General features: G+C 43.1%; 1 protein-coding gene across 3 annotated transcripts in view; it reads left to right on the top strand.

The window, feature by feature from the left end:
* ILDR2 (immunoglobulin like domain containing receptor 2) overlaps positions 1-19,197 on the top strand; it is an 81,651-nt gene extending 62,454 nt beyond the window's left edge. For all 3 annotated transcript variants that reach the window (XM_063625050.1, XM_063625051.1, XM_063625049.1), the window contains 3 exons: positions 4,404-4,620; positions 5,831-6,503; positions 7,821-19,197. In XM_063625050.1, coding sequence (XP_063481120.1) covers positions 4,404-4,620; positions 5,831-6,503; positions 7,821-7,856 — 926 coding nt within the window. In that variant the 3' untranslated portion in view covers positions 7,857-19,197. The remainder of the gene's footprint in view (positions 1-4,403; positions 4,621-5,830; positions 6,504-7,820) is intronic.
* The last annotated feature ends 8,391 nt before the right edge of the window (positions 19,198-27,588 follow it).

The raw sequence follows: 27,588 nt of genomic DNA, 5'->3' as shown, positions 1-27,588 counted from the left end.
TAAAGGGGATTTGGGGGTCACCAAACTTGGGCAGCCCTGAGCTGGCAGGCTTAGAATTAGCAGGGGTGCTGGTGACACTACTGAAGAAAGTAGCTCTCAGTACACACAGGGAAAAAAAAGGTCTTCTGGTGTGAAGAGTAGAGCAATTCGGTAGCATCTTGGTTTATGTTGGTTCTCTCCATGGGGCAGTCAGTATTTCTGGGGCTGTGTTATCCATGCCCCATGGAGAGAACCAACATACTTTCTTTGAATATATTTTAAAGGGAGTAGAAGGGAAAGACTAATAAAGCATTCCAAATAGTGTTTCCCTTCTACTCCCTTTAAAATATATTCAAAGTAATGTCTTAAGATGTGGAAGCTTAAGTATCAGTTTTTTCCAACGTGAAGGGCGCTAGCCTTGAACAATACAACCACCAACTCGCTGCATGGAGGCCTCCTGAAAGTGAAAGAACAAGTCTGGCACGTGAATCTGGAAAAAAAGAGGTTGTTGCTCCTCAAAGATGCCAGACAACAGAGATTAAGGGGCGAGCAAAGAGGCTGATCCTCTTGTCAAAAGAACTTTTTGAATACTAAGTCTGAGGTGGCTGGGCCCCAACCCTTAACTCACCCCTAGCCCTTGGATACTTTGCAGCTGACACAGCTGATTCTTGGGGTGGATTCCAACTTATGTATCATGGGAGGTAACACAGGGCAGGTCCCACATGGACACGCTCATTATCAGAGGGTGCTAGTGGGTGTGGAAGTGAGGTCATTACGCTGTCTCTTTACCCTCCTCTTCTTGGAACTAACGAGAGACTTGACGGAATTGTTGGGGAAACAGTCCCAGACTAGAGGAGCTTTATTCAGATTAAGGACAACATATTCCACCCAGTTTGCAATTCTAAATTCATCCTGTCTGCGTTGTATCCATTGCTGTATCCTCCCACCACACCGACTATAAAAAGACCATTTCCAGATTGGAATGTCAGGAATGCAGATGTCACTGCACTTGACAAGCTAGTTGTAACAATGTTGTCATGGATCCCTGTAAGGGGCCAGAGACAGAGTGAGTCAGGGACCACACAGGAGACTGTGCAGGAAATTTGCGAATTTCACAGCTCAGAGAAAAAGTTAACAGCTAAGGTTAAAACTAAAAGAAGAATTCTGATTTAGGTGATGTCTTCTGTCTCTCTACTTGATTAAAATGGTCTCTAGGGGCTTAATGGTCATAAGGTAATGGACTCTTAGAGTCAAAGGGGGTCTTAGAGATGGCCTAGGTCAACCTTTGTAGTGTGCAGGTGAGGAAACAGAAGCCTAGGGATGCAGTGACACAATTAGGACCAGATTCCAGCTCTTCTGATTCCTAGTCCTGTGCTCTTTCCAGAAGAAACTCTCGGGCAAACTGTGGATGGCTCCATGGCTCCATTCTGTTCAGAGACCACAGCCTTCTAGCTAATAGGACTTTAGAATGCCAGAGCTGGAAGGGACTCTGAGGTTGTTGAATCCGTCCCCTTCACTAAGGTAGAGAGGGAAAGTAACAAGCGCCAGTACTCAATGCCAGTGCCAGAACTGGAACCCTGATCTCCTGGAACCTCAAGTTAATATTATAATAACTGCATAGAGATAAAGTAGGAATACTGTTTACTTTGAGAAGTCCTATTCCTGAAGAACATAGTAAACCATGGGCTGGATCATGGAACTGGGCAATCTTGAAATCTCATTATAAAATGGATCTCATGGTTTCAGGTTGGGGCAGGAGAGTAACAGATTCTGTAAGAATTGAGTTTGAGGTCCAGGCTCATGAATTTGCTAGCCAGTATGGTCCTCATTTGCTTTGCCCTTCTAAATGGTGGGGGTTGTTTAGGGGATGTTTTTAGTCTGGGAAGTTCTAGTATAGGGCTCAGCAAACTATATCTCCTGGGCCAAATATATTTCACTTCCTTTTTTTTTTTTTTTTTTTGAGACAAGGTCTTGCTCTGTCACCCAGGCTGGAGTGCAGTGGTATAAACACAGCTCACCGCAGCCTCAACTTCCTGGGCTCAAGGGATCCTTCCACCTGAGCCTCCCCAGTAGCTGGGACCACAGGCATGTGCCACCATGCACAACTAATTTTTTTTTTTTTTTTTTGAGACGGAGTCTTGCTCTGTCGCCCAGGCTGGAGTGCAGTGGCGCAATCTCGGCTCACTGCAAGCTCCGCCTCCCGGGTTCACGCCATTCTCCTGCCTCAGCCTCTCCGAGTAGCTGGGACTACAGGCGCCCGCCACCACGCCCGGCTAATTTTTTGTATTTTTAGTAGAGACGGGGTTTCACCGTGGTCTCGATCTCCTGACCTCGTGATCCGCCCGCCTCGGCCTCCCAAAGTGCTGGGATTACAAGCGTGAGCCACCGCGCCCGGCCTTTATTTTTTATAAAGATGAAGATCTTGCCATGTTGTCCAGGCTGGTCTCAAACTCCTGGGCTCAAGCAGTCCTCCCTCACTGGTCTCACGAAGTGCTGGGATTATGGGCATGAGCCACCATGCCCAGCCCCACTTCCTATTTTTATAAATAAAGGTTTATTGGAACACAGCCATGCCAATTCACTTATGTTGCATCTATGACTGCTTTCATGCTGCAGTGGCAGAATTGAATAGTTGTGCCAATATGGCTTGCAAAACCTAAAATATTTACTCTCTGGCCCTTTACAAAATGAAGTTTGCTTACCCCTATCCTAGAGTTACATTATGGATGTCTGTGAGATGGGGGCAGGTCGATGTTTGTGTTCAACTTGGCAGAAATTTTAGCACAATATACAACTTAGACAATCCATCACTGTGAATAGTGAAACATAGATCGTCCTCATTATCTAGATAAATAAAAAAAGTCAAGTATTCCCTGAAGTTTAAGGAAAGTTCTGAGCCAACAATGCTATTTTTCAGTAGGCTCATTTGGTGCATTTTAAAGGCCTCTTCTGTGTGATCCCTGGGATATTGGAATTCATGGGGATCATGAGAAAGGGAAAGTTCTAGATTTTATTAATCAACAGTATCTGAGTTATTTTCCTTAAAATAGGCATAGTCCCTTCTTTTTAGATGGAAGAAAAGGTTAAAAATTAAATTATAATTAAAAATCAACTGATTGCATGATAAAATTGAATGGCATTCATGGTAAACGCTGTGTCCCTGGTGAAACAGAACTAGGAGGCTGTGTTGGGAGACCCTCCCTCATCTTTGTGCAAAAATCCCCTGTTCCTCCAAGGACTCTTGGGGATAGCGAGGGGGGAAAATAGAGGGAATCTGAGACACATATTTCCACATCTTGGCCCACCTCTCACTCAACAGCTAGGCCTGAAATTTGGTAAATGTTGTTTTTGATAATATTTTGAAGTTCTAATTAAAGGACTTTGGAAAACCAATGGATTCAGTTACATTGCAAATAGATTCACTAGATTTATTTTTTAAGTAGAATGAAATTCAATACATTTCAAAGTTTTATAAGTAAATAGTTGAGTTTTTGTTTATTTTTTCCTTTCCAGACTGTGATTCTGGTCCTTGTTCACAAGTGCTTTTGCAAAAAGCTACTTAGGCCACTTTAGGAAATTAGAAAGCTGTGACTAGATACCCCCATTTGTATTTTTGGGCTGGGGCCAGAGTATAAGTAGAGGCCCACTGTTATAAGTACAGCACACCCTCCTTTTCTTCCCATACTTCCAAAATGCTGGCCTAGCCACTCATGGACACATACCCCTGGAAAACTTTTTTGGGACGGGGAAGAGGTCTGTCCAAGTGCTGGAAGTGAAGTAGGCTTGGTGGTACTTGAGCAGGATCCAAGTTCCTAGATGAGCATGGGCTAAGGCAGGGGGTTTATGGATACTAGGTACAGGTTTCCCCTTGACTATTCAACTATTCTGTGGACTTCCTGCTCTGTGGGGAGGGGCACAGCCAAAGGAGGCCAGAATGCGGTGCCTCTACAGCATATGGCGGTACTGGCTCTGAAGGTCCATCTTAAGACTGGGCCAGCAGTAAGGAAGATGCTGCGATCTCTGGCTTCTGTCTCTCTTTTTCTGTTTTTGGCTTAACATGTCTAGGATCAACACAGCTCATCACAGAATTATAAAGGAAGAAGAAAACATTTGAACAAGGATGATGATGTACTAGGAGGAGGCCAGCAACAGAGATCCTGAGTTCTGGAAAGCCTGCCTTAGGTGCAACAATAACAAACTTGTTCTCCTATTCCAAGAACAGAGCATGTAGGAACCTCCCTCTCTGTAAGCAAGTAGGCTTCAAACTGGAGCCAATTCCTGCTGAGCTAAGAATACAAACACTACTTAGGAATGAGGCAGGAGTTTCCTGGAGCCTAGGGTCTCAGCCCTTAACAGGATTCTCTTCCTGTCTAAAACAGAGAAACACATAGAAAGCTCTATCATGCCTGATTTTGTCCCTGCAGATAACAACACCATCTCAGAACTCAGCTCCCTACATGAGGAGGACAGCAATTTCCGCCAGTCTTTCCATCAGATGAGAAGCAAGCAGTTCCCTGTGTCTGGGGACTTGGAGAGCAATCCTGACTATTGGTCAGGTGTCATGGGAGGCAGCAGTGGGGCAAGCCGCGGGCCCTCAGCCATGGAGTATAACAAAGAGGATCGAGAGAGCTTCAGGCACAGGTGATGGCTGTGAGGGGCAGGTCTGGTCGGTGTGAGGGGGCAGGAGCTGGAAGGCAGGGTAGATTGGAGGCAAGGAAGATGCCATCCAGTAGCATCTCTGTCTCCCATTCCAGTTTATCCTGACACATCTCTCTTTCTACAGGATATTGAACATCTCACATTTGTCAAGACAGGGAACACTTGTGACATGTGTAGAAGTAATTATTCAAGACCTTTGAAATGGGTCCCCTAGACCCTTTAATGAACATTAATATATCTCTGCCCTTCTCATATATTTTATCCTATAACCTCTAAAAAATCCCACCCATCAGCTCCATCTTTTTTTTTTTTTTCGGTAAAGACAGGGTTTTGCCATGTTGACCAGACTGGTCTTGAACTCCTGAGCTCAAGCGATCCACCCACCTTGGCCTCCCAAAGTGCTGAGATTACAGGCATGAGCCATCATGCCGGGCCATCTCCCTCATTTTTTGATCATTTAGTATATGAAAGGTAAAATGCCAAACACTTCTCCTACATTTAATTCTCATAACTCTAAAGGGCAGCTACTATTAATGTCCCTATTTTAAGCTGGGAAAATGGAAACTTCTAGGTGCTAAGGCACTTACCCAGGTGATGTGGCCTCCCACAACAATCGTGGGAGGCTAAGATTTGCTATTCCCCCTAAATAGCACCTTCACCACTCATCTGTCCTTTACCTTAAAAGACAGTCGACATTGCCTTTCCCTGACAAATTGCAAGCGTCCTTCTCCCCTCCTGCCCCAGTAGGTAACTTGGCCCTCGGCTCTGAGGGAAGAAAAACCCTCTCTGTGTGTCACCACACGTTACAGGGACTCCTGGGACCATAACTGTGTGTACTGACACCTGCGCTGGCTTTGAGGGTGGAGACGTGTGGCTGTCAACCAGACGTCACAACATAATGACGAGAAGGCAGCCCTACGGTGTGTCAGTATTCCATAGGATACAGAATATGTTCTATCCACACAACCCCATTTTGATGCGTGGCACACGAGTGGGATAGACTCGGTTGCCCCTACTTGACGTTCTAGGGTGTGAGAGGAGCCTGGAATGCTTCATCCAGCCTGGAGCGGAGCTGAGGCTCAGGCCGAGGTCTCCTGAGCGCGGCCCCAGGAAACGATGGGTGCTCTTGGGAGGTCTACCTCGAGCTTGAGGGAGGGACCGGCCGTCTGACCCCCTCCTCCTCTGCCCGCAGCCAGCCGCGCTCCAAGTCGGAGATGCTGTCGCGGAAGAACTTCGCCACGGGGGTGCCGGCCGTTTCCATGGACGAGCTGGCGGCCTTCGCTGACTCCTATGGCCAGCGGCCCCGCCGGGCCGACGGCAACAGCCACGAGGCGCGGGGCGGGAGCCGCTTCGAGCGCTCGGAGTCGCGGGCGCACAGCGGCTTCTACCAGGACGACTCCCTGGAGGAGTACTATGGCCAGCGCAGCCGCAGCCGCGAGCCCCTGACCGATGCCGACCGCGGCTGGGCCTTCAGCCCCGCGCGCCGCAGACCCGCCGAGGACGCGCACCTGCCGCGGCTGGTGAGCCGCACGCCAGGCACCGCGCCCAAATACGACCACTCGTACCTGGGCAGCGCGCGGGAGCGCCAGGCGCGGCCCGAGGGCGCCAGCCGCGGTGGCAGCCTGGAGACGCCGTCCAAGCGGAGCGCGCAGCTCGGCCCGCGCAGCGCCTCCTACTACGCGTGGTCGCCGCCCGGCACCTACAAGGCCGGCTCGTCGCAGGACGACCAGGAGGACGTGTCCGACGACGCGCTGCCGCCCTACAGCGAGCTGGAGCTGACCCGCGGCCCGTCCTACCGCGGCCGCGACCTGCCCTACCACAGCAACTCGGAAAAGAAGAGGAAAAAGGAGCCCGCCAAGAAAACTGTGAGACTGCGTCTGCCTCCCCTCCTCCGAGGGGACTGAGCGGGAGCCGCCAGGCAGGGCGGGCAGTGTCACTGTCTGGCGGCCGGGGAGGTGGCGAGGCGGGAGGGTCCCGCCCGAAGAGGCCGCAGGGGCCTGCGTGGGCGAGTTCGTCCGCGAATGCTAGGCTGGGGGCTTTTTCAGACTGACTCTGTCCAGGGCCACGTGAAGGAAGGAAGCAAGGGCTGGAAGAGTTGAAAAACAGGCAGAAAGTTGAAGGCGTGTAGATGGTTTTACAGGGAGCATTAGGTATTTAACCAACTCAGAAGCGTTTAGCATCAGGGATTCTAGGAGCCATCACCACCACTGGCCTTTAGTGGGCTTCTGAGATCTGTGTGCAGAATCTTCAATGCATCCTTCTATGTACATTCCTCCCCAGCCCTGCTTGGGGCGAGGGTTTGTAACTTGCATCCGATTTCTAAGAATCCACATCCCAGAGAAGGCTAAGAGCCACTGCTGTTTGCAAAGGACGACTCATGTCTGTCCTCTTTTGACGTTTTATTGAGTGTAAACTGTATTGTGCCCGTATATGCGAAGGAAATCCTTCGGTCCCTACCCAGTTCATTGTCTCTTTTGTAAGGGGTCTTATATAGACTTCATTATTTTCAAAATGCCAGGAGCTGCCTACTCCGTCCCACAGCCCCAAAATGGGAGCCCTGGACCTGAGAGAAACGTTGGGGGACAGTCACAAATGTCCGCTGTGGGGTACCAAGTGCCTCTGACCCCCATGCTTTGGAGATCACTCTCCAAGCACAACTGCTTCTCCCCCTTCGCAATTACCCTGCCTCCCCACCCTTCCGTTTTTTATGAATCCAAGCTGGACGTTTTCTTTAGTGTTTAGTATGGGGAGAAGGAATATGAACAGAAAAAGGTTTTGACACAGTTATTAACCCTTCCAAAGGAATTCAGTGTATTTTATTTTTCCTTAAATAAAAAAATGCAATAACCAAAGTACTGTGAGTAGGGAAGAAACTTTCAGGTGATTTCAGGTTTATGGAATACCAACCACACTTGCTGTTGTGGAGCTCTAAACATAGCAGTTATCCTAAAGAGGATGAGAAGTTATTCTGTGACCATGGAACTAAGCCTGTCAGATGTACGCTGGCTTTAGCCTCTGCTGAGGCTTAGGATCAACCATCACAGGTCTAATGAAAGGTTCTGAGAGTCAGGGGTGCCTGGCACCGAACGGGTTGTGGACTCTGCCCAGAGAACCATCTGTTATCTGTTGTTTTCTTTAACTAGCATGTGGCTTAATGTTGGGCTTTTTCTGCTCTTTCCTAGAATGACTTTCCGACCAGGATGTCCCTTGTGGTCTGATGTTGTCAACATTTCTCTGGATGATGAGAAATCAGACATGGACTACGGGGACAAGACACAAATCCAAGAGCCAGCAGGCCCAGGACCTTCTCTGGCCATCACCTTGGAAGATTTGCTGATCTCTGCTTTGGCAAGGGATGGGAGGCAGCCTTTAAGGGAGGCTGATTTCAAACCTCTGTGCCCATCTAACTAGCTTGAGAAACTTACCAAGAAAGCAAGAATGTGTGAGAACATTCCTGCATACAGAGTTTCTCAACTATAGCGTTTATCCTGCCCAACCTCCTTCCTTAACAGAACCAGGACTCCATTTACAATTCTGAAAGAGAGTTAGCTCTGAACTGCTGAACTCCAGAAATTGCCTATGCCTACAATATGTTTTTCTATACCTCCTGTGCTATACTTAGAGACAGAAGAATTTATTACTACTATTAGAAGAAGGCCTTCTTCTGACAAGGGAAGATAGCTTCAAGTCAAAATATACCTTTTATCCCCATCACTTTCCAGTCACTAGTCAATGACTGTTGTTTCACTAAAATCAAAAGGCATTTGGTGAGCTCAGTGACAGTGACCTCTGGGACAATCAAAGAAATGACTTCAATTTGCTGTTCTGAATGACAATTCTTAAGTAGCTAGGACAAAGCAAAAGCGAGTATACCTTTTTGAAAATCTGTCTAAGTGATATTTCCTTTTCCATTCTGAGAACGTAAACTGCTTTTTCCTTTTCTGCTGCACATGTCAATATCTGAGTCTTAGACATTAAGGGCTCTTCTCTTCTTCCCCTCTCCTGGGCTTTCCACAGGTTGGTGCCACACACAGAGCCCTGCCTCCCTCTGCACTCTGATTAGATTGTCATTGGATGCCTTGTGATAAATGCTTAAAATACACACATGAAAGAGAAGAGGGAGGAAAGAGGAGAAGGCAGTAATGCACATAGAAAAGAATGAGAAGGAATTTAAAAGGGAAATAACATCATCTCATTATATTTTGAATTTGGACCATTTCACCCACAAACTTCACTCAATGTTTTCTGGTTTTGTGCTTCACTTACCGTTAATTGTTTCTGCCATCCCAGTTCTGCCATTCTAGGATATGGGGGATGTGGAACATATAGCATTTGGCCTGACTAAACTGCCACTATGGCTGCTTTCAAGAGATTAGAGATACTGCTTTCTCAGGAAGGAGTACTTCCTATTCCCACCCTTGCCTAAATGATAGATTTTCCCTAAATCCCAAAGCTAGATCTCTGGATTTTATCGTTTGTGTAGATAGCACAAATGACCACAAACTCTTTCCTTCTCATCAAGAGGTGCCATCTTTTTTCCAACCCCTTGAATCTGGAGTTGGTTATGTGATTTGATTTAGCCAGTAGCCCAACAAATGTGACACAAGCAGAGACTTGAAAAGTTCTTGTGCATGGGGCTTGTCCTCTTTTGCTGCTCTTGGGAACCTTGCAACTACCACCAGGTGAACAAGCCTGGACTATCCTGCTGCATGACAAAAGAAAAGGGCCCAGTTACCCCTGTCACTCTATCTGACAGCCCATCAACTTTCAGCTGATACAGACGTATGAGTGAGTCCAGGCAATACCAATAGAAGAACTGCCTATCTGAACCCAGCCCAAATTTCTGATTCCTACTCGAGGCATGAGAATTTGATGCATTCTTTATGTTCATTTCTCTTCAAGAACAAACCTGATTCGTTCTTGTCTGAATGTTCATCCCTGAACCTCTTACTCCATCCAAACTTGTGTTTCTCATAGCCTCCGCTATTGTTGACAGATTTTTATCAAAGCTTTTCACGCTGCACTCTTGTGGGGTACATGTTTGGGTCAAATCAGTGGAGGCTTGACTCTGCTGTCCCTTAATCCAGCAGTGGTTTCTTCCCTGTCTATGGATCCGTGGACAACCTCTGAAGATCTTCTCTTTACCATCTTTTTGGTCTTCTCCAGAGCCACCCGACTGGAGCTAGACCCTATTCTCGGAGTACCATTCCTCTAGTATCCATTTGTACTTCATGACATTTCCAAAAAAAAGTCCTATGTTTGCAATGAAATAAAGTGGCTGGTTGAGGGTCGGAGGGATGAGCTGGTATGTGTCATTGCTTGGAAAATTGACCTGCCAAAGGACTTTCCTGTTGCTTTCGCCAGTCCCAGAGAAATCAGGAAAACAGTTGAACCCAGTGCTGGCACTTCCAAGGGCTGGAAGACACAAGCCATAACCGTGGTGCTGAGTTTTAGACTTGCTGGTGTCCCTGGCCTCTGAAAGGCTAGGTCTAGCCTGTCTGTTTGGACCCCAGTTCAGATGGAAAAGATGATAAAAAACATTTCTTAGTCACCAGCTTTGGATTTCAACTTGCTCAGGCAATTTTGGAGAATATTGGGTAGCTGTGGTAGCTATTACCGCTTTATACTGAGCACTGTGTCAGGCTTTTCACCACCAAAGAGCCTCATAGCACCAGCTGCAGAGACCAAAAATAATGTTTTTTTAAAGCTACAGATGTGTGATTTTGGTGAAGGTTGAGGGTAGCAATGGGAAAGAATTAAAGAATTATTAAAATTGGAAACCTGCAATTCTAAAGACAACAAAACTACAGATAGATTGAAAAGTACGAAGAAGATAGCAGGCTACTGAATTAACCTTGGGAGTTGGGACCACGTTGTCCTTTGTAGAACTGGATAAATCATTCAGACTTCCAGGCTTTCAGTAGAGAGAAAAAGTAGTTGTTTCTGGGTATATGGACAGGAGTTAAGGCTGAGTTGACAAGTCAAAGCTTGCTGTCCTCAGCACCCCTGACTTTCCTCTATGTGTCCTTTTGTTTCTTCTCCCTTGAATAATGTGTCCTGCATAGGAAATGGTTACATTTGTTAGCTTCTGTCCTAGGTCTTATTGGGGTAAAAAGTAAATCTTGTGTAAGACATAATCTCTGTCCACTAGGACCCCGTAATTTAATAGGGGAAATAAGACATGCTCAAGAAAGGAGATTTTATACATAGAGTATGAAATAGTGCTATGGATAAATTATAATAAAACCAGATATTTAGTTTTTTTGAAAACTTAGAATACTTTGATATTAAAGTGTTGTATGTGTTTGTCCATCATCTTATTTAAACATAGACTCGGTGATCTGAAAAGCCAGTACTCAAAAGTCTGAACTGAAAAGAGGTGAATTAGGATCGGGAAAGAGTGAGCTGCAGGGGTCCCAGAGGAATGATGCATAAGCTGCTGTGCTTGCCTATGAGTCACTACTGAGTCAGGAACATGCTGGAGGAGGGAGTGTGGATGCAGGTGGCAAGGAGGTGTCCCCTGGTAGATGAGCTGCTTCTCTAGGCCATGCATGGATTCATTAGGAAGTTGGAGACAATGGCCATGGACCTCGTGCATGTCGGCTATTCCATCCAAGCACATTCACAGGGGAGCTCAGCGTGGCTGCTCCTGCGGCTCAGTTCTGCAGCTGTGAGTGCTGCTGCCCATCTTCACCAACACAGGGCAGGTCTCACGGAGATGCTAGGCTTCACATCCCCCTTCTCATGATCCTCACTGTGCACTTGACATAGGATTAGGCATACTAGAGATGGGAAAAGGCTGCCACCCAAACCCAAGGCACCTGACCACATCTGTAAATATTTCTGACTAGTCCACAAAATTTCACATAGGTAGTCTGATTAGATCTTGCCTTTGAGAGAAGCTGAAGTCACAGATACTGTTGTAATTTACCACCACTCCCCCAACCCAAATTTTTTAATAGGTGAAGAAACCATCACTGCCATTAATGAAGTCACAAACCTATTAGGTCTTTAGACTCCCAACCTCTGGATCTTTTCTGCTGATCAGTGTTTCCCAAAATTGCCTAACCATAAGAATTAACTTGATTGTTGCTGTTAAAAAGGTATTGTTGGACCCTGCCTTGGAGATTGATTGGGTGAGTCTAGAGCCAGAATTCATATTTTTAATATGCATTCCAGGAGACTCCTGGGATCAGATGCATTTGGAAATTGTTGCACTAAGTCATACCTCTGTGTACTCCAAACAGCTAGTCCTGAGGCTTCCTTGGGCCTTAGAATTTTTTTCTTCAAATGTCCTGGTGAGGTCCCTCTCAATCCTTTGGGGCTGCTGTGGTGAGTCTCTCAGAAGTCTGGCTGTGACCTGGATGGGCTCACCAGAGTACGCTCATGGTAGTGGGAAAACAGGCAGAGAGAAAGGAGTGTCAGGTGCACTCCCGGGGAGCCTGTTGTAGATATTTCCATTCCCAGAATAGTGATCTATTGTGACAGTCTCAGAACAGACAACAAGAATTACAGGTAATTTTCTCATTCCCTTGATATATTTTTAGCAAAACTTAAATCATGAATAGAAGGAAAAGATGCCATTGGGGAAATGGAAAAACTCAATCATTTTATAAAGCATACAAATTATAAGGATGACTGGCCAATAGCACTTCCACTTTGGTCTTACCTAAGGTTGGGTAGACAAGAATAATAAAAGTCCTCATTTTATATCCTTCCAAAATCAGATTTAAATGCTGCCAGCATCTTAATGGAAGTCTGAAATTGATTGATAGGATGTAGAAATCCAAATTCACTAAAATAGGGGGCCAGCTACTTAAAGTCCTAGAAGGAAAAAGTGCCTGTTTTTTTTCTGCCATTATCCTACCTCCTAGTCATCTGGGAAACTGATCTATGAAGCTTGAAGAAGGGGCATTTAACATCAGAGTGGCGCAAGGGCAATGTTGAGCTGCTTTAAGCAGCAGTCTGAGCTTTAGCACTATTTGAAGGGGAGAAGGTTAATACTAATAATATTTGTGTTATTTTTATGATATATTACTGTTTACAGAACACTTTCATTTGATCCCAACATCAACCCCTGTGATTGAGGCAGGGCAGATGTTGTGGTCTCATTACATAGAATGTAAAACTGAGGTTGAAAAATACTAAGTGACTTGTCTGTAGTCAAATGGTTTTTAAAATTATAAAGCCAGGCCTTCTGACTGTCTTGTCTAGTGTCCTTTCCAATTCCTTAAATACTCATGGGACTGGAATCTGGGTATTCCAGATTCCAGTTTCTCGTCACAGCCAGACATCTGGTGAGGAGAGCCGTAGACTTGATGCTTGTTCATATGTCATGGATGTGGTGAAGCTATGAAGACAGATACTGTTGCTGTTTCATCCAACTAAGCACCATTCCTCAAATGCCAATCTAAGAGGGAGTTGTGGCTTCACTCAAGGAGAGTTTCATTTTCTTTTTCTTTCTTTCTCTTTCTTTCTTTCTTTTTCTTTCTTTCTCTTTCTTTCTCTTTCTTTCTTTCTTTCTTTCTTTCTTTCTTTCTTTCTTTCTTTCTTCTTTCTTTCTTTCTTCTTTCTTTCTTTCCCTTCCTTCCTTCCTTCCTTCCTTCCTTCCTTCCTTCCTTCCTTCCTTCCTTCCTTTCATTCATTCTTTCTTTCTTTCTTCCTTGAGATGGGGTCTTGCTCTGTAGCCCATGCTGCAGTGCAGTGCAGTGGTGCTATCAGCTCACTGCAGTCTGAAACTCCTGGGCTCAAGCAATCTTCCTCCAACAGCCTCCCAAGTAGGTAGGACTACAGATATGTGCCACCATGTCCAGCTATTTTTTTGTTTGTTTGTTTGTTTGTAGAGATGTGGTCTTGCTATATTTCCAAGGCTTGTCTCAAACTCCTGGCCTCAAGTGATCTTCCCACCTTGGCTGCCTAAGGTGCTGGTATCACAGACATGAGCCACTGAACCCAGCCGAGAGCCTCATTTTCATTAGCTGTGCTGTGAGGGGTAATATGTGCTTCAGGTTTTCTGGGGAATCCTTCTGCAGAGAAGTTTCTGAACAAAACTACAGTTTCATCTGGATTCAGAATTCTAGGCAGAAGCTGCTTAACAGCAAAAATCTGGCATCTTCACTACATTTTAAGATTTTAGGTAGAACTAAGAGGGATCAGATATAGAGAGATAAGGAATGTGAGAAGGAAAAAGATATAGTAGTTTAAATTTTTCTTAGAGTTTCTTGGTGGGGCTGGACATGAAGTAACTAGTCTGACTCATTTCTTCTGGGAAGGCTGAAAGAGACACAAATAGCTTCTCTTTTACCTTGGCTTTAAGGAAAAGCTGTTTTATTAACAAAAGTATTAGACACGACTGCATAAGAAATTTGCTTTGTGAGAATAAAGAACAAGGGAATAGAAGGGTAGGACAGAGAAGGGTGAGAAGTTGGCTTCGTGAGGGCCACCTATCAGTTGTTTTTGTGCCTTGTTTGTGACATCAAAACTGAAATGTTTGTATTACTATTGTCCATGACTTTTTTTTTTCTGTGTCAGACATACGCATTGAATTTGGTTGTAATGTTTTAAACTTAATAAAGAATTCTTACCTACATTTGTTACCAAGAACTCATAATTAACACAACTGTGGTTAACCATGATCTGACATTAAATGGCCTCAGCAAGAGAAAAAAAATCATACGATACATGTCCTCCTCTGATTGTTGTAAGTACGGTAATAGAGGAATACATATTGTGGGGTTACAGAGGGGGCTGGTACTGACAGAGCAAAAGGTATGTTTTTACAGATTGTAATAAGCTAGATAAATTCTGTTGTCACTCTTACTGCTCTCCACAGACTGTGTAACATTCAGAAGGAGATGAAGGGTAGGAAAGGTGTTTGGATAAGGTGATGGTACCTAGCTCATTTTCAAGATGGGCACAAGCATGTGCCTGCTAGAAATTACACTTGGGGAAGGGAGGAAGGAAGCTATTCGTGGGAGGACATTTTAAGTTCTGTAAAGATTTGAGAAATTCCACAGCACCATAATTAAGAGGAGGCAATTAAAAACCTTTGTTAGCAAAAGAAGTGATAAATACTTCAGAGAACTATTAATCCTGTTTTGGATGGCTAAGCCCTCTCAAGGGAATTCCAGATTTTAGGGGCCTTGTCAAGCAGAAAATCTGTTTTTGCTTGAAGCATCTGGGCTCAATTTTTTTTCTTTAAGTAGTTAACTTAAAAATGTTAACATGTAGATTTAAAGACTCTAAAACAGTTTAACTCTGATTACCTCCTTTGTATTATTTTGTCTAATGTTTTAATTCCATCTTGGTTTTTCAGCTTTATAGAATATTTTTGTTTTCATTTATAAAGTATTTGTTTAGAATCTCCTACATGTTTTTTCCACACATCTTTTTTTCCTATATTTCAGCTCTTCCTTTTGAAATCTTTTCTTTCTGAAGAAAGTTTACTTCAGTAATGATTTGTTGGTAGGATACTCATCAGTCTTTGTTGATCTAAAAGTCTTTATTTCATTCTTGTTCCTGAAAGATAATTTCACTGATTATGATTCTAGATTGATAGTTATTTTCTTTCAGGACATTGAAGTTATTATTACACTCCCTTCAGACTTTTATTTTTGTTTTTGAGAAGTCAATTACCAGTTTAATTATCCATCCTAATCTGTCTTGTCTCTCTGACTGTTTTAAATATTTTTTTGTGTCTAGTGTTCTTTGGTTTAATTGACATGTGACCAGGTGTGGATTTCTTTTTATTTATTCAGATTAGGATTTGTGGTGTTTCCTAAATCCGTGGATTGGATTTCCCATTAAATATGGAAAACTCTCAGCTATTAGCACATCAAATATTTCCTCTTCTTTTTAAACTCTCTCTTGAGAATTCCAATTAAGCGTTAGATTTTTTTTCATTCTATGCCCTATATTGTTTAATCTATGTTTTGTATTTCCTCTCTCTGTGTCTTCGTTTCCCTATTCAGGTAAATTTCTTCAGGTTTATCTTCCAGCTCACTAATTTTCTTTTCAACTAGCTCTAATCTCCTTTCTTTGAATTTTAATTTTAATTAATATATATTTAATTTCTAGGAGTTTAGTTCTTTTTCAAATCTGCATAGTCCCTGTTGATAGTGTCTTGTGGCTTACTTTTTTTTTTTTTACAATGCCCTCTTATTTATCTGAATATCTTAATGATACTAACTTAAAATTTTATATCCAGTAATTCCAATATCTGCAGTTTTTGTGGGTCTAATTTTAGAGTTTGTTACTTCTGCTAACTTTCACTCACAGTTTTTTGTTTCTTTATGGTTTTATAGTTTTTTATTGTAAGCTCATGTGTGGTGCAATGCCATATTACATTGTGGCAGTCAAGAAAAACCTTTCTTGCTCCTTATCTGCCTTCCATTTCTCCATAATGACTCTATGTATACACAGCAACCCTGGGGGACCCAGGAAGAATGCATGATTGAGTAAAGAAGAAGTAAGTGTGCTAAATGGGAAAAAATGAAAAAGGCACACATACATGCATTTCTTTCTAACGCAACCTCTGGACTGCAAACAAAAACTTAAGATGGGGAGGGCAAGAGGCTTTAACTTTATATATTCTTTAGAGTTTGATAATATAAGAGAATGGCTGTCTTAATTATAGACATAGACTATTTTAGGGTTTAAAAGTGAACAGAAGGCTCTTAATTGTTAAGAGTGGCCAAATAAATTATGGATATAGATTTCATTCAAGAGGCCAGGAAGGCCGGGCACTGTGGCTTACACCTGAAATCCCAACAGTTAGGGAGATAAAGGTAGGAGGATAGCTTGAGCCAGGAGTTCAAGACCTGCCTGGACAGTATAGCGAGACCCCATCCTCCACAAAAAGGTAAAAATTAAAAAAGACGAGAAAAAAAAGAAGAACCAAGGAAGGACTAGACTCATAGGATGGATTAAAATTAGGCAAAACAAATAATTCATTTTCCCCTATGATTATCTAATTCTAATCCAATTTTTATATGCTTTCATTTCAAGATATAAGAAGTAGGCTAATTTCAGGTTCTCTTAGAAAATCTTGGCAGAGACATCCTAATCATACTCATCACACCACTTAGGTGAAAATTACATTTTCTGCTGAATTGGTTATAAGCATTTCCTGAATGCTTATCAGGTGGCCTAAGATGACTCACCAAAAATGGCTTGAGGTGTAGAAGTAGCTAGGAAGTCGCTTAGAGGTGAGTGAGTTAGTCTGACACGCCATCTAGTGGCACATGTCCAAGAGAATGACTCTATTGCTAATCTTCCAGTATTGGGTGGAGCTGTGCCTCACATTACTTAAGGGATGTGTTTTTGAAAAGCTACATATGAATTTATATAGCTTATTTTAATGCTATATGTGAATTTATATATATGAATTTGTTTTTTGAAAAACAAATTAAGTGCATTAGGAATTCTTTCTTTAAAAGTGTTTCTTAACACTTTGCAAGTTTAGAACTTGCCATATTATGTTTTTGAGGCAGGCTTCTGTGGGTATAATGTGGGGAAAACCATGAGGTTTCTGCTTGGGATCAAGTGGGATTTAGGCACATGCCTTTTGTGATTTAAAGCTGTCTCAAAGAGTGCTTTTAACACCATCGAATTACAATTGTTTTCTGAAGTCAGGTCAGGACTCTGATTCTGCAGAATTATGGTGAAGCCAGTTTCTCTTTAACAAGCAAAAACTATGTCATCAAACTGTACAACCAAAGGACGTAAATAGTCCATTCCCTAGTCTTCAGCTGTACAAAGATGAATTAATCTCTGTCTCTTGTTCTCTCTCTCACTGTCTCTAAAAGCCAAGCAGAGGAGAAAATTCCAGACATGTCAAAACACTTTACTTTTTTTTAAACAATCCTTGCTCTCTGGAGATATTTTCTCATATTTTGTTACAAATTTGTGTAGAAGCATAGCCACAATGGATTTTTTCTGGCTCTTTTTCTTTCTCTGAGATGTTAATGTCCAGTAGAGCAAAGCTAGAGGGATATATATATATATATATACACACACACACATATATATGTATACACATATATGTATATAAATATGTCAATTTCTATTAACACTGTTTTTGGAAAAACCCTTTGTTCAACTGAATGTAGTTAAATTATAATGGACATTAATACCCAACCCCATCCTCCCAGCCTCTTTGTGTTGCTGGTATGACTTAGGCACCTAGCTTTTCTCATTCCCTCAGGCCAAGGTGATAGCCACTGATGTTTCATTCCTTTGGCAGCTGTATTAGTAAAAAAAATTTTTGGTTGCAAATGACAGGAAGATAGACTAGCTTAAGAACAAGAAAAGGAGAAATGGAGCTCATCTATTAGAGAGATCCTGGAGTAGCTCACAGGCTGGAAGAAGAGCTGTAGGAACTGAGAACAAACCTGGGTCTCAATGTAGTAAGATTCCCTGTCCATCATCCACACCTACTTGTATTTTTGCATCAATACATTTTCTCAGTGAGGATGGACTTACTCCCAAAGGCAGGAATATAGTCACTAGCAGTCTGAGAGTCACAACTTTCCAGCTCATTTGACCAAGCAGGCAAAAGGCTTTACTCATGAGAACAATCCTGGAGAAAGACTGTGGTCAACTCATATTGAGTCATGTACCCATATCTGAGCTAATCATGTGGCCAGAGATGTGGCAAGTCTGTTTATGACCAGGAAGGTGAGACTGCGATGGACTGGATAGTGGGATAGGAAGATTTCTCTAAAGAGAGAAGAGAGGTGTTATTAACAGAAGAAGTGAGAACAGCGATGCTGGGCAGACAAAACACATACACAATACCAACGGCTGTCTGCTACTGCATCCAAAAAGATTCTTTATCTGCAGCCACAGAGCCCTGAGCAACCAGCCTTTCTGGCTTCCTTTTGTTGCCAATTCCCTCACACATATTATTTCTACCCAAGGCTTCAGGGAGGCTGTTTTTAATGCAGTTCAGTGACAAATCCTACCAGAGCCTTCCTATATAGCAGTGAATGTCCTTGGTTATACTTGTCTCGTTCTGAATTTAGAAATCCATCTCTGTGTCACTGCCTTTATTAGGACCTTTCATCTCCCCCTGGATTCTTCCGGTACCCTCATTTCTTCTCTCCTACTTCCTGTTGTCTCTTAATTATTCACCTTCTACTTTTTTTGTTAGAGGTTCTAGACAGTTTCAAGAAAAATACTTGATGCTGGGCAAGGTGCTTCTCCCTTCCTCTCTAAGTTCCATAGAACAGGGGACATTTTGCTTCTCTGTTGCTGTGGACTGAGTGTTTGTGTCTTCCCCAAAACCCTAATCCCCAGTGTGATAGTATTTGGGCATGAGGCCTTTGGGAGGTGATTAGGTCAGGAGGGTGGAGCTCTTATGATGGAATTAGTGTCCTTATAAGAAGAGACAGGAGAGAAATTACTTCCTCTCTTTCTCTGCCATGTGAGGATACAGCAAGGCATCTGTCTGCAAACCAGGAAAAGGACCTTCACCAGGAACTGAATGTATTGGTGCATTGAGCTTGGATTTCCCAGATTCTAGAGCTGTGAGAAATAAATTTCTGATGTTTAAGCCAACTAGTCGATGATATTTTTGTTACAGCAGCCTAAAGTGACTAAGACACCTATCCACCTCTTCATTCCTTTCTGCATAAGCATAAGCAGGAAAGGAGAACTACCTGGATTCCTTGAGTGTATGAAGTTCATCATGCCACATTTCAGAGTGTAAAGTAAGTGTTTATGCACCCCACAGTCTCTTTCTGGTCCTACACCTTTCACTTCCTGTTCTCAGGGATGGCCAGCACATTTGTGCTTCCTTCTCTCATGTGAAGGAGAACATGTGACTTGGGCAGAGTCCTTTCTTTGCATCTCAGCTTCAGACCAAAGTGGCCTTCTCTAACATGGTTATCAGAAACCCTGCATTTTGAGAGTTGGTTGTTCTTTGGTGAGCTCCCATTTAACTCGTAGCCTTTATGTATGTGCAGCATTGGTCATGGAAGAATAAGACTGTCACTCAAAATATATATAATTTTTACATTAGATTATGTGACTTTTAAAATGTATTTTCTTAAAATACTTACTAATTGCTTCCAAGCAACCAATATCTCACATTCCTCTGATTATTGATTACTCATGATACTAAACTTTCTTTCCATTCCAGAATTTGATACAGGAATTCAGACAAAATATTGAAAATGTTTTAGCACATTTAGAGCAACAGATTCTGGAGTGGGGAGACTCCATTTATTAAGAGATGTTCCCTCAAAAAAAATGAACAACAGGCCTACAGCACACTCCGTGAAGAGAACCTGGAGAGTTTGCTCGTTGTTCCATGGCGATTCTTGAGATGTAAATAACTCTATCACAGGAAGGTGGATTTTCACAGTGATCCAAACTCAAGTCACTCACAGTAGGCCATGGGGAATTTTCAAAAGGAAACCTCTTCTCCAGACACTTGAAGGCTCTTGTGTACATTTTCAGTGCTTCAGAGAGAAACGTCTTCAAGAACTGGTAAACAGCTGTTCATCACAGCAAATACATTTCTCGTTCCAAGGAACTCATCAACACATTTTTTTCTCTCTCTCTCAAGGAAGTTCAGAACTAAGTGGAATCATTTAAATTCTTGACTTAAGGAGACCAGCAACTTTGATATGCTGCCAAATTATCCTCACAGTATCAGAAAGAAAAAATTGACCCAAAGACTTGCGCTGTAAGAATTGTAAGTGGTGAAAGGGAGCTACCTAACCCTGGTTTTTGGTAGAGGGCAGTCTGGCAGTGGGCAGTGCTGACCTGCACAAAGGACAGGGGCAATGGGGCACTGGGCTGCATGCCATGGAGGCCCTGAACTGATGGGTGGCTGGGCCCCCTAGGTCCAGGCAAAACACTAGAGCATCACACAGTTTACTCGTGAGGTTGAGCCTGAGGGTACATCTGAACTCTCACATACAGCCACGTCATATCTTGATAAGGGCTCTCAGTCATGAAATTCCAGACCTCCGAATGTTTCCTAAGCAGAAAACTCAAATAACAAGTGGTTCGGTTGAAATTAAGATACCTGGCAAGACTAAAGTCTGACTTTGCCGCTTTCTGCTTAAAACCCTTCTGGCTCTCCATAGTCTTTTTCACATATTGTCAAGTGCCTTAGAACATGCAAAGCTCTTTGTGATCCCACCCCTTTCTGCCATCACAGCTTCATTGCCAGTCTCTACCTCTACTTCTTTTCTACTTCTTTCCTGTGCTGTAATATGCAGAAACATTTGTAGGGCTTGACTACACTGTGTTGTTCTGTACCTCTGTTCCTTTATTCCAGAATACCTTCCTCCCCCTCTCTGAGCACTTTCTTACATACATTTTAAGATTCAGCTTGGATATTGCATCTTTTAGGAAGCCCCACTCCCACCAGGCTGAGTTAAGAGCCCCAGGTCCATGCTTCCTCTGCAGTGTTCGCCCTGTCACCATGTTCAATCCAAGAACACAAAATGATCTATTTTTGTGTCTGGTTACCCACTGGAATGCAAGTTCTTTGAAAGTATTCTTTTTCTTGGTATCCTTCATACCAGTGTGGTATGTGGCATGCAGTAGGTCTTGTAGCGTGAGCTTAACTAAACCAAAATGAGATCATTTTATGATATCCTGAGAGCTCTGACCTCAGGAAGGCTGCAGAGCAGTCACTCCCACGCAGGTTGAATAAGCGCAAACACTTTTACATCCAGGTCACATCTCAGCCAGTACAAATGATCTCAGCCACTTTAAGGCTTTCAGCTTAGCCATACCCTAGAACAGAGGTTGGAAAACTTTTCAAAGGGACTTGCTAAAAAACGGATTCCTTTCACATAAAAACCTGGAGGAGCGAGGAAGGCAGGCGATGAGGATTGTTTTCACTTATAAGCCATGGGCAAAAGAGATTCTGAGATAGAGTATGGCCACAGATTTTGGAAGTAGAAACACCAGAGGCCGTCTGTGAGTTTCCAACCTTGGCTGCTCACTCCAACTGATGATTTATTTGTAGCTATAGAGGTTCTAAATGATGCTGTGGCTGGGACATGAAAGAGGCAACCAGTCCAAAAGCTGTTTGTATGTGTTTTTATCAGCACACACAATTACTATTCCCAAGCTCTAGAGAACCACAAAAAAGTATAAGCTATGTGTATAAGTTAGAGACATCAGGGTTGGACAGCTCAGAGGGGCCTGGAAAACATCCTGTCAAGGTAGAGGGGAGGGTAAGCCATTGAACTACTAGAGAAGCTACTTAATCTTTGGTAGACACTGGGTCTGCTCCCTCTCCACCATATCTGAGCCTCAGTTTCATTTAGTCTAAAAGGTAACAAATCAGTGTGATAGGTAGAAAATTTAAATGCTATGAGCACTCCTCAAATTCTTTCTCCTTCAGGGCACACCAAATGCTGAACAGCTGGCTCAGCTTCTGCAATTTTGTGGTATTAAACGATATAATGGGTTCACAAGGAAAGAATCCAGTGGAACCTGGCTCAGCTCAATTGATTTACATGGAACCAGCTGACTGTGGGAGAGAAGAGGATGAAAGAGATCATGGCCAGAATGGGCTAGCAGAGTTTGGAGAGGAAAAAAAGTAGATTTTGAGTATAACCAGTATTTATAGGAGATTTTGAGAGAGAGATAAAAAGAAGCTTTTAAAGTTTTTAAGTTTTTATTACGAATATAATCCCTTTTGGGATTTTTGAGAGACTTTAGAATGTACAATACAGGGCCATAGGTTAAACTGGTTATAACAATATTTAAAAGTCTCCCTTCTGAGTAAGGCCTTTATCTTGTTACCTAGCACAAAGGGATTTTTTCTTTTGCAGTTTTTTTGAGGAGGTGTCTCTATACTTGGCATGAAAACCAGGGGAGGAAAATACAAGATGCCCTCCTGTGTACAGTGAAGTGGGGTTTTGGAAGATGTGCTCCAGAGAAAGGCCTCTGGGCCCCCACAATCTCTCCATGTTGCACAGACTCTCTCTGACTCCTGTGATCTGGCCCTGGCTGTCCTGGAATACTACCCTCTACTCCTACAGAATTTTAAATTGTTCCACAGTATATTTATGTACATTGTTATCTGAGCCTCTGAGTAAAGCAAAACAGGCATGATGTTCCCTGTTTTACAGATGGAATAGTCAAGACCACAAAGGGGAGAATGACTTCTCAAGGTGATTTAGAAAACAGCAACAAACAGCAGTGGAATTGGAGCTAGCATCCAGATCTCCTGAATCCTTGTTCATTATTCCCCATGACACTCAGTTCTTGCTTTGTAAACAGCTACGGAGATTGTAGAAGCTCATATGAAAAGGGGGTGCAATGAACAGGAAGTGCAGATTAAAGAAGTGTGGAACCTGGAGTGTCAATTGATACAGTGCAAGCCATGTGGCTGCCTGCGTACTAACATGCAATGGTAAGAAGGGCCTGCAGATCCACTGGCAGGGGGCAGGTTCAGAGTCACACCCAAGAGAGATCTACAGACGATGGCAATGGGCCAGATCTAACAAGATGAAATGAGAAGGGATAAATGCAAAATCTCACATTTTGATCTGAAAGATAATTGCACAAGGACAAGATGGGGAGATATTGCTTAGGATACTCTTATCCTTTTATTCAAGTTATTTTAAAAAGTATTTGTTGGGCACTAATCATGTCTATACAATGGTTTGGCACTGAGCTTACAGCAGTGAATAAGATTAAGACAAATAAGGCCCCCTACCCTTACGGAGCTCAAACTCCAGTGAGGGAGACAGCCAATACACAAATACTCAAATGATTTCATAAAAGAATCAGTGTTGAAAATAACTCAGGATCATGGACATTGACTGTTAAGAGGAGGAAAATATTAGAAGGGTGGTCAGAGAAGGCCTCTCAAAGAATGGGACATTTTCAAACTGTTACTTGAAGGATAAGAAGAAACCGAGATTGGGAGGACCATCGGGCAGAGTTCTAAGGAAAGGGAGAACAAGTGAACAGTGCTTGAGGTAGGCATGATTTCAGAATTTTTGAGGAACAGAAGGGAAGCCATCGTGGTTCAAAATTAGTGAGCAAGGAAGGATGTGGGAGCTGATGTTGAAGAGGCTGCAGGGGCCCCCAACATCACCTAGATCATTTAGGCTGAGAAGGCCATTATAAAGATGCCAGACTGCTAGGCATCCTCCCCAAATCTCTTCTCTTTTTCGTCCTTAGAAAAAGACTCTTATCTGGATAGCTAACCAGAGACTAAATTTCCCAGCCTTCCTTACTGTGAGTTGTGGCCATGTGACTACAGTTATTGCCAAAGGAATGTGAACAGAAGAGATATGTGCAACACCCACCTTACTTGACTGAAGGGAAATTACTTGCCTTTAACTTCCTTCCCTTGAGTGACCAACCATGCAAATAAGGACAATGTACTAGCCTTAGGCATGGTGGAGCAACAAGATGGGAGGAACCTGGCTCCCAAATGACCTCATAGAGAACTGGCCTGCCTGGCTGGACTAAGTGAAGGAGAAATACACTTCTCTCTTATTTAAGCCACTGTATTTTGAGGTCTTTATTAGAGTGATATAGTCTTTACTGTAATTAAATCAATGAGAAATGTGGACTTTTTTCTAAGTTGGAAGCAATTAGAAAGTTTCAAACAGGTGAATGATGTGGCCTATGTTTGAAAAAGATCATTCTGACTTCTGTATGGAGGACAGATTATGGGAAGACGAGAGTGGAAGAAGTGAGAACTGTTGGAGGGCGAATGCAGATTTTGTGTGGGGGACAATGGAGTAGGATGATGGCAGTGGAGAAGGATATACAGGGTAGATTATGAATGTATTTTGGAGGTAGAGAAAATAGGCTTGTTGATTTATTCAATTTTGGAGACAGTGAAGGAAAAGGAAAAAAATATGATTCCTAGGTTTCTGACTTGAATAACTAATGAAACAGCAGTGGAATTTCTTGAGGTGGACAAAACTGAAGTGCAGGGTAGGATAGGATGCTTTGACTGCAAAACAAACAAACAAAACTCAGAAAACTTGACATAAACTGGCAAAAACAATAAGGACATTTATTAGCCTACAAAATGTAGAACAGGCTACAATAATTGGTTGTCCCAAAAGTTTAAATATGTTACCAATATCTTTTTAACTCTACTCTTTGCCATTCAAGTTTAAGCTTCATTCTAAAGCTGGTTCCTCCTGTGGTCGGTGACTGAGACAATGTGTTTCCTCACTCACCTCCAACACGGAAGACAGAAGTCATTTCTCTAATTATATAATACAAGTCTTTGTAGCCTGAACTTCCTGACTTAGCTTGTCATGTTCTGATTGGCTTAGATGAATAAGGAACAGGCTTGGAGTTACTGCCCTCTGATTGGCTTAGATGAATAAGGAATGGGCTTGGAGTTACTGCCCTCTGACTGGCTTAGATGAATAAGGAACAGGCTTGGAGTTACTGCCCTCTGATTGGCTTAGATGAATGAGGAATAGGCTTGGAGTTACTGCCCTCTGACTGGCTTAGATGAATAAGGAATAGGCTTGGAGTTACTGCCCTCTGATTGGCTTAGATGAATAAGGAATAGGCCTGGGGTTACTGCTCTCTGAGTCATAGCTGTTGCATAGAGGGCAGTATATGACACCCAGGCAAATTCAGGTTCTGTTGGGAAGGACAGGAAGAAGGATTGATTCAGAGTCTATGTTATGCACTTTAGCTTTTTGTTTCTTCTTCCTAATCTGTAAAGTGGAGAGAGAGATATGTGCAGCCTTGGCAGACAGAGGAGGTCCAGGATCTCACAGAAAAAGAGAGAGATTTTTGCATCTGTCAAAAGAAAGAAACTGCCTGGGCCTAGTGGCTTATGCCTGTAATCCCAGCACTTTGGGAGGCCAAGGCGAGTGGATCACCTGAGGTCGAGAGTTTGAGACCGGCCTGACTAACATGGAGAAATCTTGTATCTACTAAAAATGAAAAATTAGCCGGGCATGCTGGTGCATGCCTCTAATCCCTGCTACTCGGGAGGCTGAGGCGGGAGAATCGCCTGAACCTGGGAGGGGGAGGTTGCAGTGAGCTGAGATCATGCCACTGCACTCCAGCTAAAATCTCTCTGGCACCAAGGGGGAAGGTCACTCCTAATATCAAAGGGACCCATACGACAAAACTGCTGCATGGATGAGGTAATGTGAATGTCAGTGGTTGTATTTTATTAACACAGATACCTGTCTGCAACCAATGGGCCTAAGCAGCCCTGTGGGGGAACTAGGGAAGAAGGCAGCAAAATAAAACCCTGCTGGCCCTGGTTTTTGTGTTTCAGAAATCCAGTCTTTTGGCCTGTGAGAGAATGATCACAGAGGATTCTAAAACTGTCTCCCTTTTATAAGTCACGTCTATAACATTTGAGAAATCAGGCCTTGAATATAAAAAGACAAATTGGGACAGTGCCATTGAGGGCAAAAGGAACCTTAGTTCAGGATGAGGGAGGGAAGAGGAGAGGACCAGCAAGAATAATGTCTTGGTGTCAAAGCCTCACCTGCTCTCCAGGCAGACAGATTCTCTGGTTGGGGGGCTTTCTTGCTTGTCATTCTATGAATAAGAAACTTGTTCAAAAGCTGTTCATAGTTGGCCATGGAGAGGAGCTATAGGAGAAATTCTTAGTTAATGTTTGTAATAATCCTGAGGCACCTAGTGATTGTAAGGTTGATGGGCATTCGGCCATCTGTTTTCCCCCAAGAGGAAGGGAGCAGAGTTTATTTTCAATCATTAATGTTGCTGCCAAGAACCTGAAAAACTCGGGGAATGTGGAGCATTTGAGGCATTGCTCAATTAGTTTGCGTTAGATACACAGAGTATGAGCCCCTTGTAGCCCCAGACTGTACTTGCAGGCCACCAACTCTGATTGCTAAAAATGGAAGGTGACCAAAGAGACCAGGCAAAGCTATAAAGCTATTGGGGCTTTGCTTCTGCTTTTGAGTGTGCTTTTGGTGTGCTCCACCTGTCATCTTGTATTCCTTCAGGAAGAGCTTGGTCTAGGGATTTTAAACATCAGAGTAAATTGTTACAAAAGTAGAATGAAGAAGGTGGGAAAATCCAAAGCAAGCAATTTTTCATTTAACCTTAGAAATAAACTGGAGTTTTAACGTAAAAGTAACAGTAACTTAGAACTACCCATACCACCCCACAAAACAAAAGGTCTGCACTTTCATCTATTTTTTCTACTTCTGTTGGTGGCCTCATCAACTGCAGTTAATTAATACAAGTCCTAGGAATCATCACAGACTTCTCTTACTTTCTCACCCCAGTACAGGAGTCAAGTGTCTAGGTCCCAGAGTCAGACCTCCTGAATTCAAATCCCATCTTTGCCACTTTCCAGGTCTGTGAATTAAGCAAATTATGTAACCTTTCCGAGCTGTGGTTTACCCATCTTTGAATATGGATAACAACCCTATCTGCTTCATAGAAAGAAATAAATATTAGAGAATATTATAATTATCCAAGCAATTACTGAGTCCTGTTGATTTTACCTTTTCAATATCTGTTGTATTTGTTATCTATGGCAATCTCAAAGTGTGTGCAATGAGATGAAAGGTTTTATTTGTGGGGGTAGGATGCTTGTGAGAAAAGAAATCAGAGAGCAAAAGAATAGTGGGAAATGGAAAAGGGACAGACATAAACAACTCAGGGTTTTTGAAGAGCGTGATGGGTGAGGCAGCCCTGTGGTGGAGGGCATGAAAGATGGCAATAGAGAGAAGGAGGCTGCCATGGGGGGGCATGAAAGGGTAGCAATAGAGAGAAGGAGCCTGCTGTGGAGGGCATGAAAGGATAGGAATAGAGAGAAGGAGCCTGCTGTGGAGGGCATGAAAGGACAGCAATAGAGAGAAGAGGCTGCCATGGGGGGCATGAAAGGGTAGCAATAGAGAGAAGAGAGGCTGGGAGGCTGACCTGAGTGTGGAACTTTGGAGACAGATATATACTGACATTCGAATGACCTGGGTGTCTTGTTGAAAATACAAA

This window comes from Symphalangus syndactylus, chromosome 12 (genome assembly GCF_028878055.3).
Source record: "Symphalangus syndactylus isolate Jambi chromosome 12, NHGRI_mSymSyn1-v2.1_pri, whole genome shotgun sequence".
NCBI lineage: Eukaryota > Metazoa > Chordata > Mammalia > Primates > Hylobatidae > Symphalangus > Symphalangus syndactylus.
This window is presented reverse-complemented; position numbering and strand designations above follow the sequence as displayed.